The 15,836-nt window shown below is 34.4% G+C and overlaps 1 protein-coding gene across 5 annotated transcripts in view; it reads left to right on the forward strand.

The window, feature by feature from the left end:
- LOC118744102 (anaphase-promoting complex subunit 2) overlaps nt 1–15,836 on the forward strand; it is a 508,470-nt gene that overhangs the window by 369,062 nt on the left and 123,572 nt on the right. For all 5 annotated transcript variants that reach the window (XM_036476830.1, XM_036476827.1, XM_036476831.1 and 2 more), the window contains exon 4: nt 15,108–15,279. In XM_036476830.1, coding sequence (XP_036332723.1) covers nt 15,108–15,279 — 172 coding nt within the window. The remainder of the gene's footprint in view (nt 1–15,107; nt 15,280–15,836) is intronic.

A 15,836-nucleotide genomic window follows, 5' to 3' on the forward strand; every position in this document is an offset into this window, starting at 1 on the left:
TCCGGTGTACAGAACAAAAATTTTTTTTTGTGTGCCGGTGTAATCAATGTGCTGAAAGTCCCGATATGAAAACGATAACTCATTACAAATGCTCATGAAATCAAATGTCAGAAAGATGAGATCGTGCTTGGAAAAATTCGGAACGGATAATTGGTCGTAGATTAGTATTTTTGATATATCACTTACAAAAAATAAGTCCAAAAGAGTGCAGCTGGTTTGAGTGAAATGTGTAGGAGTCCTTATGTTGGCAGAATACAGACCCAAATTTCCCATCTCTGTTGAAAATTTACCTTCTCGAAGTAGGTCGCTGTTAAAATCCCCAGCTATAACTATGTTGTTGTAGTTTAGAGTAAGATTTCCGATGAAATCCATAAAGTGCTCATAAGAAACATGTTTGTTAGGTCTGTAAACACAGCCTATGATAATTTTCTTGCAATTAGATATAATTTCGACAAAAAGATATTCTATAGAACTGGAAGCTTCCGAAGTACACTTAAGTTTACAAGATAAACCAGATTTGACAAATACGGCAACAGCACCACCATGAAAAGCTCTATCTTGACGAAACAGTTTATACCCAGTAACACAGAACATACTATCACTATGCCACAAGGAGAACCAAGTTTCAGACACACACACAACATCTACATCAGAAGATTCAAAAATATATCTAAACTCGTCAATTTTGGCTGGTAAACTTTGAGCGTTTAGATGACATACTTTTAAGCCTTGCTTTTGCTTTCTTAGGATACGTATCATATTAAAAGTGCTGTCATTGCCGTTGGAACTAAATCGATCATCCACACTCATTTAGACAAAAGAGAACACACCGCACTTTAAGAGCAAATAGAATTTCCCGATATGTGCCAAACGCATTATAACATATAATAATCACAACCGATAGAGGGGAGAGTGTCTTTAGTAATAAAAGGTAGAAAGAAGAAGAGCAGAGCGAGTAACTGTCTTGTCTGTATAAAATTTTGCAATAGATATTAAAATAATTCAACGATATTAATAGATTGATGCACACACATGCATATGCATATGTGTGTGCATTAGGGTGGTCCAAAAATGCATGTAAAATAGTAAAGTCGGAATTTTTATGCTCTCACCCCCTAGGATTGTTCTATATCGCAAAAAAATGTACCCCTATTTTTTTATTTTGAAATCAAAAAATGTTTAGAGGTCGCTCAAAGCACTCAAAGTTTTTTATGTATTTTGTATGGGGAAAAATGAACTTTTCGTGGAAATGGTATGGAATTCTTGAAAATCAATATTTTTCGATCGGAAGACGTTATTATTATTAGTATTATTATTATATTTCATGTTTTTGTTTTTGTCCTGTCAAAATAAAATTTTACTACATACTTTCGTACGTAAGTAATTTTTGTCTAAAGGAAAGGAAAGGGAGCGGGGTGAAGCGGGGGTTGGTGGTGTTGTGTTAGATTTACCAAAGTGTCCCGGTTTGGCAAGGGAGATATCTGGCAGTCCTATGCAAAGGGATATTTCGCTTGGTATGTCAAGCCGCTTGTGTGGTGTATTTCGCTCTTAAGCGTAGTTCCCCAGTACGTTTTGTCAACGAAAAATTGAATAGGAATATTTTCAGGAAAATAGTCGAAAACGTTCCCTTTTCACAACCATTTTCGGTACTTTTGTAGACCTAACCGCGTTTCATCCACTTCCCGTTTTCAGATTAATTTGCGGATTTTTTGCTGGCTGGGCTGTTCTCGTAACAAGCGCAGCAGCTTCGCGCACGTGCATATGTTACTTATTCTTTGGAACTTCACAATCACACTGTGAAAGAGCGAATCAACACGATTTTAGAGGCAGTCGAGAACGAACTTATAAAAAGTTTGAAAACTTGTGAATTTTTTAGTTTGGAACTTAACGAAAGTACCGACGCACAGTGCGGCCATAATTCTAAGGCTTAAAGAAATGATTTGAAATTTCGTACTAGAGGGTTTTCGAGGTTGCTAATTACGAATCCGCTGCCGGAATTGCAAAATTCGAAATGGCGGATCCAGTAAGCGGTCTGGTAAATTTCGGGCTTTTAAACTAGAATTCTTAGAAAGATTTTGAGTATGAAGTTTTATAGCCCAGTCAATTTTTCAGTGTAAGTTTGAAGTAGCTAGGACTTACCGTTGATTTTTGAGATTTTTTTTTTGTTGCAGTGCCAGTTGTTTTCTTCCATACGAAGTAGCACACTGAAATTGTGCATATGGAAACTGTGCATACGAAATAATGCATATGAAAAAAACCGAAATAATGCATACGAAAAAAACCGAAATAATGCATATATGCACAGTTTCGGTTGAAAGCCAAAATAATGCATATGAAAGAAATCGCAATAATGCATATATGCACAGTTTCAATTGAAAACCGCAATAATGCATATTGGAAAAACCGAAACTATGCATATGCACACTTGCGTTTGAAAACCGAAATTATGCATATGAGAAAAACGAAGTAACGCATACATGCACAGTTTCGATTCAAAACCGAAGTAAAGCATACAAGAAAAACGAAGTAATGCATACATGCACAATTCCGGTTCAAAACCGAAATAATGCATATGACAAAACCCGAGTAATGCATACATGAAAGCGAACTTCTTTCCGCGTAGGCGGCCTTCGGCGCTTAGGTATTATAACCCTTAGTAAGTAGAAGTACATAATTCATATTAGAAAAAAAAAACGAAATTATCCATATGCACACTTTCGTGAGAAAACCGAAATAATGCGTATAACAAAAACCGAAATAATACAAATGTCTGAAAGGACGAGTTCCAGAGCAGAAAGCTTTCCAGAATTGCATGCGTATTTGCAGGGAGTGAATCCTTTAGTTTGTATATAAGGCCATCATGCCAGATTTTGTCAAAAGCTTGAGAGATGTCCAAAAATACACCGGTGCAGTATTGCTTCCCTTCGAAGGCTTTTATAATACATGTTCTACAGTGCCATGTTTTTCACGAAAACCAAACTGATGTGGTGGTATTATTCGGCTACTTGTTAGTGAAGGTTGCATTTTTTTTCAATATAAATTTTTCAAATATTTTGGAAAATAAGAAATCAAGCTAATCGACCGATATGAACTTACTACCGTCGAATCTTTGCCTGGCTTTGGCACCATAATTATTTCCGAAAGTTTCTATAAGTCGGGGAAGTGCCCCAACTTAAGCATGTTATTAAAAATATGTAACAAAAAATGTACGGCAGTTTGTGGAAGCTCCTTTATCATTTCACCTGTAATCCTATCGTAACCAGGCGCTTTATTCTTCTGAATATCATGAACAATTGTGTTAATTAAATCTTTCTTTTTAACCAGAAGCGGATTTGTGGTAAGGCTACTGGGGGGTATTGAAATATTGGAAGGATGAAAGATAACAGGCGAAAGCGTTTGCTTTATCCTCATCATTCCTCGCCCAGCTTCCGTTCTGAGTACGTAATGGTGCTTCTCGAAGAACGGGCCTCTTCGCATGCTTCAGTGTTCGCCAAAGGGAGTAGTCAGTCTGTTTCGAAGCAGACAAGGACTGAAGGATCGACTGCGTACTTCTTTTTACCACCTGCAACAAAATGCGTAATTCCTTTGTACACGCATTCAGCTCCTGTTTAAGCTTCGGAGAGCGAATTCTTTGCCATTCCATTCCTAATTTGCGCTTTTTACTAATTGAGTTAATAATGTTTGGGGTGTGCAGGCCAGGGCAGTAAGAACTGCGGTGTTGTAATAGAAGGATTTGGTGCTGCAATTTCTACGGCCTTAACTATTATATCAGTGAGATGTTCAGCTGCCCTGCCGATATCACTCTTGGTCAGAATTTGCGGGTCAATGTGCAAACTGACATACTTTTTGTATTTTAACCAGTTTGTGTGCTTATTAGTAAGACCTTTTTGTGTTTCTTCATAATTACTAAACATTGATAATGTTATGAGGCAGGGTGAATGTCTTGAAGAGAGATCAAATAAGGCTTCAGTATTAACTCGGTGTCACGCAATACCCTTTGTTACACCAAAGTCTATAAGATCGGGTATTTTTTGGGGGTCAGATGGCCAATACGTTGGCTGACCAGTAGACAATACGTCAAATCCTCTGTTCTGGATTACTTTATATAGATTTCTCCCCTTTGGTGTAATCAGTCTAGATCCCCAGAATGTGTGCTTGGCATTGTAATCTCCTGCTACAATAAACTTACTGCCAAACTTTAGGAAAAAGTCATTAAATTGTTTTTCTGTTATGTTATGACGAGAGGGGAAGTATATAGCAGATACAGTAAGGCCACCCAAGTGGTCATCAATGTGTTGCAGTGTTATGAATGAACTCATCACTTTGCGATTCTAATAAATAGTGCTTTATTCTGCTACGAATGAGAATAGCTGTTCCACCTCGGGCTTTTCCTTGTGGATGCTTAGTATCATAGAATTTGTACCCATTAATTTGAAAGTTATTAAATTGCGTAAGGTGGGTTTCAGATACAAGCAACACGGCTATATGATATCGCTCTAGGAAAATTTCTAGTTCGTTTTTATGCTAGGTTATCCCGTTCGCATTCCAAAAACAAATTTTGAGATTATTCATGGTTTAGCTAAATGGCTTGATGTAATAGATTTTGATTTTTAATCAAATCTTGTACCATTCTTTGCATTGCCATCATTTGCTCCTGCGTAACTTTCATAAAGTTGTTTATAGTAGCTTCTAGGTTACTACTATTCTGACCAAAACCTGGTTGTGTCGGAGGAGTATTTTTGAGCATTTGTGCATATGAAGGAAAGTTATTAACAGTCATTGGCGCAGACATTTGCTTAGCGGGTTCTGATATGGGGTTTTGCCTAATAGGAATATTTTTGGGACTTGTTTTCCTTTTCATTGAGATATAAACTGGACAAACTCTATAGTTAGCAGTGTGATTTCCACCGCAGTTACTGCACTTTTTAGATTTTGGGTCCATTTTTTGGTTTCACACATTCTTTAGAAGTGTGTAGATCCCCACAGATAACACAGACACCAGGTAAGGTGCAGTAGCGACGTGTGTGACCAAATTTCTGGCAGTTATGACATTGAACAGGGCCTCTACGCTTATGGGGTTCTTCTACGGAGATTTTACGGTGTAGAAGATATCGCAATTGATATATTTGATGCACTTCCCCTTTCTTCAGATTGTGAAAGTCAGGTTCTAGCTCTATTTCGAACATCGGTTGAGGGATGTTTTCTTTATTTTTGATGTTGAAAACATTGCGCACCTTAAAACCTTCTTCCCTAAGAGCATTTTCTATCTCTTGTGAGTTCACACTGGACTCGATGCCTTTTATGACAACTTCTAGTCCTCGACTACTTGTAAGTTGATAGGTGTAATAAGATTTCTTATACTTATCAAACTCATTGGTAATTTTACGAAAAATATCTTCGTTTTGAGCCTGTATTTTCACTTCGTGTATATTACCCTTTTTAATAGGAACCACATGAAAATTATTTTTCCGTACTAGTTTTAGGAGAGTATCTACCAGAGCATTAGAACTTTGTTCTCGTAGATAAATAGGTGGAGGCTTGTATTTTTTAACTACCTGTTGGTTAGATCCATTATTTATATCATCGAGAATACTAAAACGATTATTCTCCGCCGATGTAGAAGTACCTGAAGTGACTACTTTCAACATTTTATTTTTTGGGCTTTGTTTTCCATTTTTTCGGGTGTGCGCTTTAGCTTTATTAATATGTAGCGATCTAACCCAGTCTGAACAGTAGCATTTTTTGCTTGGTTTTCTTTGTTTGTTGCCGTCGAAGTATTAGTATCGGCAGCTGCGTTGTTGTCCGCATTCGTCACTGCTGGGGAGCAAGAATATGCTCTTTGCTTGGCTGCATCTGCTGTTTGTGATTGTGTGTTAGCAGTATAAGAGTTTTCTTTAGCGTTGTTGTTGCTGGTTTGGCTTTTTGGGCTGTATGCAGTAATTGTCAAATAAGCATTTCTGTTGCTTGCGCTTTACATTGAGTGCCTGCGCTCCTCTAGGGGAGCGCCCTCTCGACACCCATCTCTCACTTAACTACCGTTTTGTATGTAAACAATAATTTAATTCTTTTTATACACACAATCTCGTATTGTTTATTTAGGTATTTTTCGCGATCACGGTTTGATTATTATACTGCTGAGGGCTGTTCGCGACGACACAAAACACCAATAATAGTTTAGTGTGTCTTTCGATGGTTAAGTATTATTAGTACACGGTTCTGACCCCCACCCTCCCTCCCCCAGCGAGATGTAGAAATGTAGGTTTTTAAGGCACTTAAACTTGAAAAAGGTAAAACAAGCTTCAAAAAAAGGCAAAAAAGGCATATATTTCTTTAATTTTGTTATGTACTTTATTTATGTACAATGTGAAGGTCCAATTAAAGATATAAAAAAATACATACAGTGGTCAAAAAATTATAACCGAACCACTTTTGGCCAAGTTTTAACGTATTATATTTGTTGTTATTGAACTTTTGTTATATTTTTAAACAAAAATATAGTTCGTTCTTTAACAAAACCCGTGGAAATTCATGTTTCCAAATTTGAGCAGTCCACTTGTAAAGGCGCTATGTAAATTTTTTTAGATTTTTAGTTTTTGGTGAGTAACGTACCAGTATTTAATGTAGTTTCATGTCCACTAACAATACAGTGCAAAATCTTTCTATTTTCTGAAAAAATAGCATCAAATGTTAACTACTATTGCAAAAGTCGCTATAATACTTATTTATACACTTTCAAAAGTCTCCATCTTCTGATGAACTGAGAAAACTGCAAGAAAACGTGGTAGTTTCGGTGCATAGTGGAAGGCGTCGTAAAAAGAAGCAGACCAATCTTCATGGAAGAGCGAACGCGAAAAGCAAAAAAAAAGATAGCTATGATAAAAAAGTTACTGTTTCAAACTCGCTATATTCAATTTTTATATATAAAATTTGCAAAAACTACCACATTGCCATATTGTTTTTTAATGTTATTAGGCTCTTGTTTATCCAAATTTTCAGATAATAAAGAGAAATATACAATTTGAATGTTACTTGTTGTTGTAGACGTTTTTTTTTTTTATTTATGGATCACTATTATAAAATCACATAACGCTGTTTGCAAGTGCACTCCTCATTTGTGCAATATTAAAAAAAATTTAACAAACTTTCGTACAAATTTCGAACTTTTAAAAATTCTAAAAAATCAATCGACTAGAATTCAATGGGCTACAAAACTGCATACTCAGAATTTAATTAAAAAACTCAAAGTTTTAACGAAAATTTGTAGATGTTTTTTTTTAATTGCATACATTTTTAAGGCAGTGTCACTCGATTGGTACATTTGTACAGATTTGTAAATTTTTATATTGGGCTATTGGTAAATAAAGTGGGACATTTTTTTTGCATTCAAAAGATTGGTACAATTAATTTTCGTGACTGGGATAGTGAAAAATATTTTGGGTGTTCAAGCAGTTGGGATGCGATTTACACCAAATTTTAGCAAATACCCAATCGTGTGACACTACCTTTAATTTTGTATTTATACGGATGTTGGTAAAGAACGAACTATAAAAAACTAACCGAAATTAAATAACAACAAAAATAATATTTTAAAACTTGTCAAAATTTGGTGCGGATATAATTTTTTCGCTATGATTACTCGGCTGTGCTATCATAGTAGCACAGTGCCACTCATATTTGACTTACAAACAAACTACGGGCAGGAATTTCAAGATTTCAACCCTGGTTTTACGAAAATTTTGATTTTTATCAGTATTTTTCTTTTGATCAAAATATGTTGAAATAAAAGGGAAACTAAAAAAAATTTTGCCAGAACCTTTACTTTACTCTTACTTTTTTATTTCTTAACAACTTCTGTTACAGTATTACAGAACAGTTTTCGCTTCTTAGGTGATCCCTTCAGTCAACTCAATGTCAAAAAAGGCCTATCTAGAAACTTTATTTTCTTGAATTTTGGCCGCATTTTTGGAATTCGGCCTTCTGTGCGACGTAGTGCGACGTAATGTTCTTCTCGTGTTAGTGGGGAACCCATTCGCAATGCAAATCGAAGAAGAACTTTTGATGAGCGAAGTACTTGAGACTTACACCACTAGCGACGAAATGTTCAAAGCTATCGACAAATTTGTACAGAAAAATGGTTTGAAATGAAGCAAGTGTGCGGAAATTTGCAGTGGTTGGAAAAACGAAAGGAACGATGTCTAGGATGAAGTAAGAGGCAGAAAACGCCACGAGAAGTCACTGTATGATCCGTCGGTATTCCCTGATGACTAGGTAGATGACGCCACTAGATTTAAAACCCGTATTGGATGACGCTGCGAAGATAACAGAGGCCTGTGAAATTAAAATACATCTTTAGTTTTTTCTAGCACGTCGAGATTTTTTTATTAGTGACATGTATATTTTAGAATTCCTGGCATATTGCATGACAACCCTATAAATAAACAAAGTAAATCAGAAAAACGTACATATGTAAATCTTGCTATACAGTTCAATGCGAGCGTGAGCATGAACGTTCGCAAAGGCAAAGAGTTCCATTTGTATTTTTATGGACGCTCACACGTCTGTCAAAACTTGTCAAAACTTGTCGTTGTGAGCTTGAGAAGAATGCATATTATGCATTTTAAATTAGTTTTTATTCTATAATTCTGAAAAATATTTTAATTCTCTATATTTTGATTTATCAACTATTGCAAAAAGTAATAATAGAGAGTCAAAGTAATAACGAAGATATTGGTCAAAATAAAAAGCTTACGCTCACGCGCCTGTATAGCAGGCTTAACTTTGAAGTTAAAGCTAAGAAAATTGATAACAGTCGGTTTCACCAGCAATTTAAATGGAAAACGATTTTTTATTTTCTGTCAATTTCCATATAATATTAAAAAAATTAAAATCATTTTTCAATTAAATTGATTTCGTGAAATAAGATTATCGTTAACCTCTTCATGATCCAATGAAACCAAACCAAATTAGAACGGGACCTCCTGTGAGTGTGAGGTAACACCTTTCCCTTCAAAAAAGAATTATAGTAATCGGTTAACGTGGTCCAAAGTTATGCGGTAGCATACATCAAAAAAAAGATAAAACAAATATTCCAACGAATTGACAGCCTTCTCCTTTTTGCGAAGTCAGTTAAAAACAAATACCCCAGCAAGCTTTCAGCGTCAAATGATTTCAGAGTAAAATTGTCAAAGCTCCCAATTAACTTAAAGGAAATAATGAAATCATCAAAACAATTTAAGTTCTCACATTAAAGCTAAAGGAGCATAAAGTTTGCATTGTGTTTTCTTGTTTTCGTAGACATTTGAAGAGTAGGGGTGCCGCGAAATTTGTTTAGCACAACAAGGGTGCCGCGGTGAAAAAAGTTTAGGAACCTCTGCTCTAATCTAGGCATGCCCAGCAGAGGTGCACGCAGTCGACATCGCGGGTAACTGCGAGCTCGCGAAAGGGCTCGGCGAGATGAAGTGAGCTATACGGAGATTAGAACGCATACATAATTTTTGAGTAAAAATGCGGGTATGTACTTTTGCGACAGCTGAGTCAGTGTGGCATCAGAACACCAGAAAAAGTCGATTTTTCAAAAAACAAAATCACCAAGTTTTCATTATATTAAATGAATTTTTGATTCGATAAAAATTATACATACATTTATATTCACACAATTTATAATAATAAATTAATTTAAATACATTTTCGACAACGCAAAATATTTAATGTACCTATTCTTCACATTTAATTCAGTAAATCAATTCCATCTTAATGCATAATAATAGTGTATAATGTGTGCATATGTACTCATGTAGCTTTGATGTGCTTAAATTTACAAAAAAAAATTACTAGATAATTAAAAAAAAATTACTATATACAGTATCGGTCATATCTATAGCACGCCATTTCAAAGTGATATTGTGTGCCACTTATGTTTATTTATTTATTTTTAAGAATTTTCAATTAAAATACAGTTTTTTCTCTAACAAACCCCATATAAACCCAAGTTTAACAATTTGTAGAAAACTTCAAAAAAGTGCAACAAATTTTCACCTAAGTTTCAAACTTTTTTCTCGGAAGTGTTAGAATTTTTTCGAGTACACAGTTTTTTTAGCCCAATCAATAATGTGCAAGTTTCAAGTGACTGAAAGTTACCGTTGATGTTTTAGAATTTTTTTCGCCAAAGGTGTTGCGGTTTTCATCCATATACAAATAATTTGAGTTTTTTCATTATATGGAAGCCAATGCGACAAAAAAAAATTCTAAAAAATTAAGGGTAATTCGTAGCCACTTGAAATTTGCACGTTATCAGACTAAAATTGCGGTGGCTAAAAAACTGTGTACTCGAAAAAATTCTAACATTTCCGAGAAAAAAGTTTGAAACTTAGGTGAAATTTGTTGCACTTTTTTGAAGTTTTCTACAAATTGTTAAACTTGGATTTATATGGGGTTTGTTAGAGAAAGAACTGTATTTTAATTGAAAATTCTCAAAAATAAACAAATAAACATAAGTTGCACACAATATCACTTCGAAATGGCGTGCTATAGATATGACCGATACTGTAACAGTAAGCTGAGCACATCCATGCTCAAACAGTATTAAGTAAATGAACTATGTATATTTTTCTATTAAAGCAAAAGTTCTAATTGGCGAGAATATTGATTGATTGGAAACCAAGCTTAAAAAACACATATGTACATAGAAACATGATAAGATGATAAAATTCACAAACTTATCTAGGGATTTAATTAATATAATCAACATGTTTTGTAGACGAATATATCTGTGTTGGTATGGAATGGTACTACTGTCGGGAAGCTGGCTTTAGCTGGCACCAGTCCCTATATTCTTAAACGACATGGAATTTTTTGATGAGACTTAATAAGAATATTGACTTGCTGGTATCGGAACTATTTATTTCACGTTTATTTGAAAAGAGTTCGTCAACGGCTCAGCGCCAGTGAGTTATTCGCAATCGTACATATGCTGCGAATGGTTCATTATACTAAAGCCAGCTTTACGACATAAGTTACTTTTCCATGCGAACACAGATTTGTATAGGTATTTCCTACTAGGCTTGCGAAATTTCCAATATCCAAATACCTGATGAGTTATTTTCGGTAAACGTTTGGGTACGCTCACTTCTGGCATTACTGCAACAACTGCTTTGCCACACATACAATCTCACTATTCTACTGACTTCGTTTTCCCCTTCCGATAACGCGTAGCTGTCTGTGCACAGCTTTGCACGCGCAGTCGCCCGCGACACAAATGTATGTGCGGATCTGGGCATCTATACTCTAATCCATACAGTTTGTTTAAGTTAGAAGACAATAATGAGACAATAGTTATGCAAATACCGCAAAGCGAGTGAGTGAGAAGGGAGAGTATTTGTATTTTATTTCGCTCTTATCCCTTAGAAAATAATAGTTGACAGCATTTAATTCGTGTAACAAAAGTAAAAACATGTAATTTTCAAAGCTTGAGTTTGAGTTTGCGCTTTTTTCTTCATTTTTCCCAAAAAGAGCTGCGCATGAAGACAAACTATGGACAAGTAAATTTATTTGATTTTCTTATAATAAATTGTTGTATCTACAGTCAGTGCCAAATGTAACTGTACACCATGTTCTAATATAATATTAACACTTATTTTCAAGAAATAATTTTTTCATTAAATATTTATGAAAATATAGATTATTCTATAACAACAACCATATAAATCAAAGCTTCACACTTTATATAAAGTTCACAAAAATTCAAACAATTTTCTTCAAAATTTCAAAATTTTTATTCAGAATTTCTGGAAAAATTTCGAGTATGCAGTTTTGTAGCCCGTTCAATTTTAGTAAAACAAAGTGCCAGTTTCAAGTCGCTAAAAATCGCTGTTGTTTTTTTTGATTTGTTTTTTTTTTTTGTGGAGGGGTCATTTTCAAAAATTTCATGCATTTCTATGCCATGCCATTCCATCTCAAACATATAGTTATAGCATGTCATTGCTTCTTAGCTCAGCTGTTGTTTGCTGTTGTGTTTCTGCAGCATATTTTTAATACTGTTTAATCCTGCCTTGTATGAAAATGTATATAGATTTTTAATTAGATAATTGTTTAATAAATTAATAGTAGAAGCTTGCAAATTTCGGAAAATCTCTTCCCGTAGATATATACAATGTAAATAATAATGTTGAATATGTCGCATGTGTTCCTTTTGTTGACATGCATAAATTTGATGCATGATTTGATTTGAATTCATTCGGCAGTGTCTTCATATATCACTTTCAAACATGTATAAGCGGCATGATATAAACTGGCATTTGCATGATGTGTTACATGTCGCTATGTTTTGTAGTTCAGACCTTTAGTATCTATATATAATCGCTCAGTCATACGACTTAGTTAGGCCGATCTGTAGCAGCCACAAAATTGAGCTATATATCAAACTAAAGTGCAAGCTGCAGTTGCAGTTGACCGTGTTTGTCAAAAAAGTAAAAAGCGGCAGAAAAGTCGATAGTGAGTAATATAATCTATTGAAAAATATTAATCATATTTCCGTGGAATCGAGATTCGGAAAAGTTATTAGGTATTATTCATAGTTTTGAAATATATTTCACGAAAGTAAAAAATAAAAATAGCTGAGATCCCTTTCTTTTTTTAAACACCTAGGATATCACTGACCATTAAAAAAGACCCTGAATGGCCGCAAACATCAAAGCTTTACACATTTTTGTTTGTGATTTTTAAAATGAACGATCCAAAATTAGCCGGTATACATATTTAAAATTTTTTAGACCAGTGGTTGAATTTTTGTACTGAAAGGGTTAACCCCAAAAGTATAATCTACGTCTGCAAGGCGTATACGGAATGGGTCTTTTTTTAATTTTAACACAAAATTTACTTTTTATTTTGTTGTTTTAAATAAATGTGGTTATAGTTTTATTAATAAAACTATGTTTTATTATTAGTCAAACTCACAACTTCAATATTCTTTAAAAAAATAAGACAGGACTAAGTATATTTTAGCTCACAGGTTATCTTTTAAGTACATAAGCCTCTAAGGCGTATGTTAAGGCCTTACGTTACTCCCAAATAGATTAGGCTTCTAGGGTTAAGAAAGCTTTAGTTTGAAAGTGTGATATTAAACGTTTTTCACCATAAACGGCGCAAATTTTCAATGATTGCGTTTCAGATTAAGACTAATACCAGATATTGTGAAAGTTTGGACTATATCTTAAAGATAACGGTTTTCTCATGGCCCACTGCACGAAGCTTAGAGTAGAGTAATGTCTTTTAAGAACTTAAAAATTATCCTGGGTTATCAGGTGTCTAGCAATACATAGTGTTGTTCCGATACGACCTTGTACTCGATACCTGTACTCTTTAAAAATATTGAAGAAAAGTATCGATGCCACAAATGTATCGGAGAGAAGTACTCGATACTTACTCATATCGAACTCAGTGTAAACACTTATGTCATGTGAAGAAAAACAGAATCGGTTCGAGTACTCTCCGACCAAAACTTTCCGAAAAAGGTGCCACAAGTTTGTATCTTGCAAAATTTTAATAATTGCCTTGTACGGGAAAGCAGGAACTTACACTTTCTTTATTAGCCAACTTAACATGGTGCAAAAACCACAACAGCATGATTCATATATTGTCAGAACCGAAATTCAGAATTTTTGGAAAAGCAAGTAATACTTTAATCGCGTTCTCGATACCCACCTAAGTACTTGCGGGAAGGATTCGAGTACAAAAAGTACTCAGTACTTGAAGAAAGTATCGAGTAATTACTTGTAGTTACTCGTATCGGAACAACACTAGCAATACAAGATTAATTGTTGTCTTTCACGAAGTTCTTTAAATAAATTTTGAGCTAAGTACTCACCCGTATTTCGGGGGTTACTACTAGTTTTAATAAATTGTTACTTCAATTTTCTATAAAATTTACCTTTAGGTTTCTGCATTTTAAGAATACATCGAAAATGTGTTTTAGAGAATCAATGTGAAATAATTGCAGAAACGATTAACCGGTTTGCTGAGCAACCGAGACGTCTGCTTTTTAAATAATTTTTGTAAAAGAAATCGGCATGTACATATCGTCCCCCGCATGCCAGAAACATGAATGTGTAAAGATGAAAATTTTGGGATTTTTTTTATATGTGACCTGGTCTACGATAAGGGAGCTTACGTGCGAAAACTAGTTTTCTGTGAAAAAGCTGTTAAAAGTAAGCAACTCGTTTCGTCAGTTTCTCATTATCTCGTTAATTGTTCTCCGCGCCGGACGTCCAGTAAGTGTTGTTGTTGGTCCAGTAAGTGTTGTTGTTGGTCCAGTAAGTGTTGTTGTTGGTCGGAATATTATTATAGTTCATCGTGTAAGTTGCTAGTGTGGAACATTTAAAAAAGTAACACTGAAGAAGTGACGTTTTTGTACTTCTAAGCAAGTTAGGATTTTCTGCTTTTCACCACGTGAAAAAGCATCTCATCTTCCATCCGAATCAACCAAAAAGTGAAAATTGATTTTTTGACACCTAAGCCCCCTTTCCGTAGACCAGGTCACATATGTCGAATATGTGTTGAAAATAATCAAGCAATTGCATACCCTGAATTTAATCAAGCGTTACAAAACTGCATACTCGAAAATTTTGTACAAATTCTGAATAAAAGTTTTGAAATTTTAATGAAAGTTGTTTGAATTTTTGTGAACTTTATATAAAGTGTGAAACTTTGATTTATATGGTTAATGTTATATATAAATAATTAATGAAAAAAAAAAATCATGAAAATAATTGTGAGTATTATATTAGAACAAGGTGTTCACTTACATTTGACACTGACCGTACATATATTACTTACATGTAAATGATAAACTCCACAAAAAAATTTTGCCGATGAGTCGCGCAGGAGTCGAGATGTGTGGAGAACCCGTACTTATGGTTAAATTTCGTTCATATTAAAAAAAAAAAGAAGATATTTTTTTACTATTAACTTTTTTTATTTACACACTTTCTTACCTCAGAGGGAAATAAATCACCTGGTATTAATAAGACTATTTATAAAATTATTAAGATTAAAATATATTAAGGATGCTTGCAGTGCAAAGGTTTGACGATTTCTTTTACGTATATTTCTAGTGGCTCGATGACACTGTGATCAATTGGTTGAAGAAGATTTTCAGTCACACACACGCTGACTCGCACACAAATACCATTAATTTTATCAAGGGCTTCAAAGTTAAGCTGACTTATTTCTTATACGAAAATGTAGCACTCAGCATCATCGAACAGTTTTTTAGTATAATTATCGGTGAGTAGTGAAAACCAAAAGTAATACTAGTTTATAAATATAGGTTGATTTTTTGTTTTCTTAGAACATATGTATTTAACTATCCAATTGAATGAGTTGAAAATCCACAAAGCTTTTGTTTTACTGTTGTTCTTTTTAACGCATACCCTCATTTGTATTATATTTATTTTATACGGACCACGAAGACCGGTATATTCGCCAATTCGGCGGTCCTAGTTTAATTGCCTGCATAATTTTTTTATAATAAATAGTTTATGAATAAATTACACCAGAGGCTCCCAAACTTAGTTTTTTCGTAGACCCCTTTCACAACTTTACTGGTTTCGGTGGACCCCCCTGATTGTCATTTCTAACATTCCCAAAGCTCATCAAAAAATGTGAAGATTAAATCTAACGATGTATTTCTGCATCGCGGGTGAGTTCCAAAACTAAACTCGGAGTGGCAAAAATAAAAGTAAAATATTTTCTTGTGTTACATTTATTAAAATAATGTGATTACACACTTGCAAATTTTAAAGCCATGAAAGGACTATTCCGCTCTGAGGAGTTATATTTTT

This window comes from Rhagoletis pomonella, unplaced genomic scaffold (genome assembly GCF_013731165.1).
Source record: "Rhagoletis pomonella isolate Grant_MI unplaced genomic scaffold, Rhpom_1.0 Rhpom_scaffold_00008, whole genome shotgun sequence".
Lineage (NCBI taxonomy): Eukaryota > Metazoa > Arthropoda > Insecta > Diptera > Tephritidae > Rhagoletis > Rhagoletis pomonella.